General features: G+C 41.1%; 1 protein-coding gene across 1 annotated transcript; it reads right to left on the reverse strand.

Annotated features, from left to right (window-relative positions):
• Positions 1-1,540: 1,540 nt before the first annotated feature.
• On the reverse strand, positions 1,541-2,400 carry LOC139887806 (uncharacterized). The gene is made up of 2 exons (XM_071870860.1): positions 1,608-2,400; positions 1,541-1,566 (listed from the first exon to the last, which is right to left on the reverse strand). The coding sequence occupies exons 1-2, from the start codon at positions 2,398-2,400 to the stop codon at positions 1,541-1,543; spliced, it is 819 nt and encodes a 272-aa protein (XP_071726961.1).
• Positions 2,401-3,319: the final 919 nt, after the last annotated feature.

Below are 3,319 nucleotides of genomic sequence, written 5' to 3' on the forward strand. Positions count from 1 at the left end.
ACTTACAAACAACCATAAACATACACCAAGCAAACATATAAGCACACAAAAACAACCATAAACATACATACCCAAAAACATCCTAACCTAAACACGCGAGCAACCACACCTGAAACCCTAAACACGCAAGCATATATACCCGAAACTCTAAACATGCGTACAAACATACACAAACCTCCAAGCATACCCAAATCAAGATGGATCCTGGTTAAATGCAAAGCGCGAAAAAACACAAAACAAGAAGAAACATACGTACACAACATACATATAAAAAAAAAAAAAAAACAAAAAACAAACACACAATCACCCAAACCCACATACCCACAAGCACCCCTACCCGCATACACACAAACATAACAAAGCCTACTCATCTATTCTAATTCTCGCCCTCCACGTGTTCCTGTCAGAAGTCATGTCCTCGGTCAGTAAAAACTCCTTCAAGTCGAGCTTTATTCTATCCTCCCATCTACGTGTGGGTCTACCCTTTCTCCTTACACCGTCCACAGTAAGTGCCTCGACTCTCCTAACAGGTGCAGTAAGGGGTCGCCTCCTCACATGCCCAAACCATCGGAGCCGTTCTTCTCTTAGCTTGTCGATGATGCTTCTAACTTGCAGGATCTCCCTAAAAACACTATTTAGAATCATGTCCAACATCGTCTTATCGCATGTTCACCTAAGCATCCTCATCTCTGTCACCTCCATCCTTCTCTCTTGCGCCTTCGTCACTGGCCAACACTCTGATCCGTATAGCATGGGAGGTCTAATTGCCACCTTGAAGAATTTCCCTTTCAGCTTTAGGAGGATCTTCCTGTCGCATAAGACTCCAGTCGCTGCTCTCCACTTCACCCACCCTACTTTAATACGGTGAGATACGTCTTCATCTATCTTCCCCGATTTGTGGAGCATCGAGCCTAGATATCTAAACGAGGTTTGTGGATACAGGATCTGGTCTCCAATGCAGATGCTCCCTCCATCATCTTGTTCATCATTGTTTCTATCGAAATCACATCTAAGATATTCCGTCTTTTGTCTACTAATTTTTAGACCATTACCTTCTAAGGCAACCCTCCATTGCTCCAATCTTCTATTAAGCTCCTCCTTAGATTCAGAAACAAGCACAATATCATCTGCAAAAATTAAGCACCACAGGATACGCTCTTGTATCCCTCGAGAAAGCTCATCAAGAATCAAAGCGAAAAGAAAAGGGCTAAGGGCCGATCCCTGATGCAGGCCAACTTCAATTGGGAAAACTTCGGTATTTCCCACTGTCGTTCGAACGCAAGACTTCGCCCCTTCGTACATATCCTTAATAACACTAATATATCTACTCGGGATACTTCTATCTCTAAGGGTCTTCCAAATCAAGTTTCGTGGAACATAATCGTAGGCCTTTTCCAGGTCTATGAAAGCCATCTCAAGGTTCTTTTGCTTTTCTCTATACTTCTCCATAAGGTTCCTAATAATATGGATAGCCTCTATCGAAGAGCGCCCTGGCATGAAACCAAATTGATTTTCCGAAACATTTGTTACGCGTCGAAGTCTAGTCTCGATCACTCTCTCCCAAAGCTTTATAGTATGACTAAGTAATTTTATGCCTCTATAGTTACCGCAGGTTTGAGCATCCCCCTTGTTCTTATAGATGGGAATAATCTCGCTCAGTCTCCATTCCATGGGCATTTTAGAGCTTTGATACGTCTTGTTGAAAAGGCAAGTCAACCACCTATTACCATCGTCGCCGAGGCACTGCCACGCCTCAAAAGGGATCTGGTCCGGTCCCGCAGCTTTATTTCTCCCCATCTTTCGTAGTGCCGATCTTACTTCCTCTTGGTTGATCCTCCCACAATCAATGTTGTTCTGAGATTGTTCTATATCAGAATCTTGCGGATCTTCGAGACATTCAGGTCTTCCTCCAGAGAAAAGGGATGAGAAATACTCTTCCCATCTTTTCCGAATTTCATCTTCCTTTACTAAGGTTTGACCAGCCTCATTTTTGATAAACTTGATGTTATCTAGGTCCTTGCGCCTTCGCTCCCTAACTTTGGCTATCCTGTAGATATCATTTGCTCCTTCTTTGGAGTCTAGTTTTCTATATAAATCTTCATATGCCTTATCTTTTGCACGAGCTACAGCCTTCTTAGCTTCTCTTTTGACTTCTTTGTATCTCTCTTCAACCCTAGTTCTACCCGCCGGAGTCCCCTCCCGACAAGTGATGAGCTCTCTAAATCTTAGTTGCTTAAGCGCGACTTTGCTTTGAACCTCGTCACTAAGCCACCATGATTCTCTATCCGACCTATGTCCTCTCGATGTTCCTACTGCCACACCTAAGGCTTCCTTGGCTGCCTCTCTAATGGTGGACGCCAGAAAAGTCCACATCTGGTCCGCCTCATTATGAGATGACATTTCCACTTCCGCCTCATTGTGGGAGTCTTTTAAAATGTGTTTTTTTTTGAACGGTGATTTTTTGGCATCAGTAGATCATTTATTTCAACTACCCTCATCATTTGCACGTAACACACACGTTAGGGCGGAAACCTCAACCCGATCGAAGGTACCCGGAAACACATCCATTCGGGCAGTGGTCCGGGTAGAGGTCCGTGAACGAATCCGGTAAAACCTCCCTATAGAGTCAATATATACCATCAATATTGGTGTTCAATTGGTTTAAAAAAAATCATGTCATCCCTAAAGATCGAACCCATAACCTCTCCCTATCTCATAACACAAAGTACATGGGAAGAACCGTTGGTCTATGCCCACAAGTTCTTAAAATGTGTATTATGTGTATTATATTTTATGCTTGTTAAAAAGTAACAAAATTAGGAATTTGTATTTGATTAGATGGAGTACAAGTTTTTTAGATATTTAAAAGTTATGCTATAATAAAGTACATGAATGAATTAGCAAGATGGATTTTATTTAATCATCAAAGCACTAAGGGAAATCATCAACTTGAGATTGTGACTTGTGAGTTCGAGTTTATTAGTGGACAAAAAGGATGAGTGTGCGGTTTGTTATTCCAAAAAGAAAAATTATAAAGCACCTCGAACTTAACATCTGAAGGTGACGGGGGTTGCAAATTGGTCTTATTGTCTTGCCCTTTTTATTTTAAAATTCAAAATGAAGATGAGCATTGTAGCTATCCATGCGTAGTATCTTCGAAGATGCTATGATGTTGAAGGTGACTCGGGCAATCATTACTTGGAAAGGTAGTCTAGATTTGATTGGGTGAATCAAACTAAATCAACAAAACCTTTCTCGCGATTTTTAATATATATTTATTATAAAATACAAATATATATTTATGGAGTATAAAACAATT

Source organism: Rutidosis leptorrhynchoides, chromosome 2 (genome assembly GCF_046630445.1).
Source record: "Rutidosis leptorrhynchoides isolate AG116_Rl617_1_P2 chromosome 2, CSIRO_AGI_Rlap_v1, whole genome shotgun sequence".
NCBI classification, from domain to species: Eukaryota; Viridiplantae; Streptophyta; class Magnoliopsida; order Asterales; family Asteraceae; genus Rutidosis; species Rutidosis leptorrhynchoides.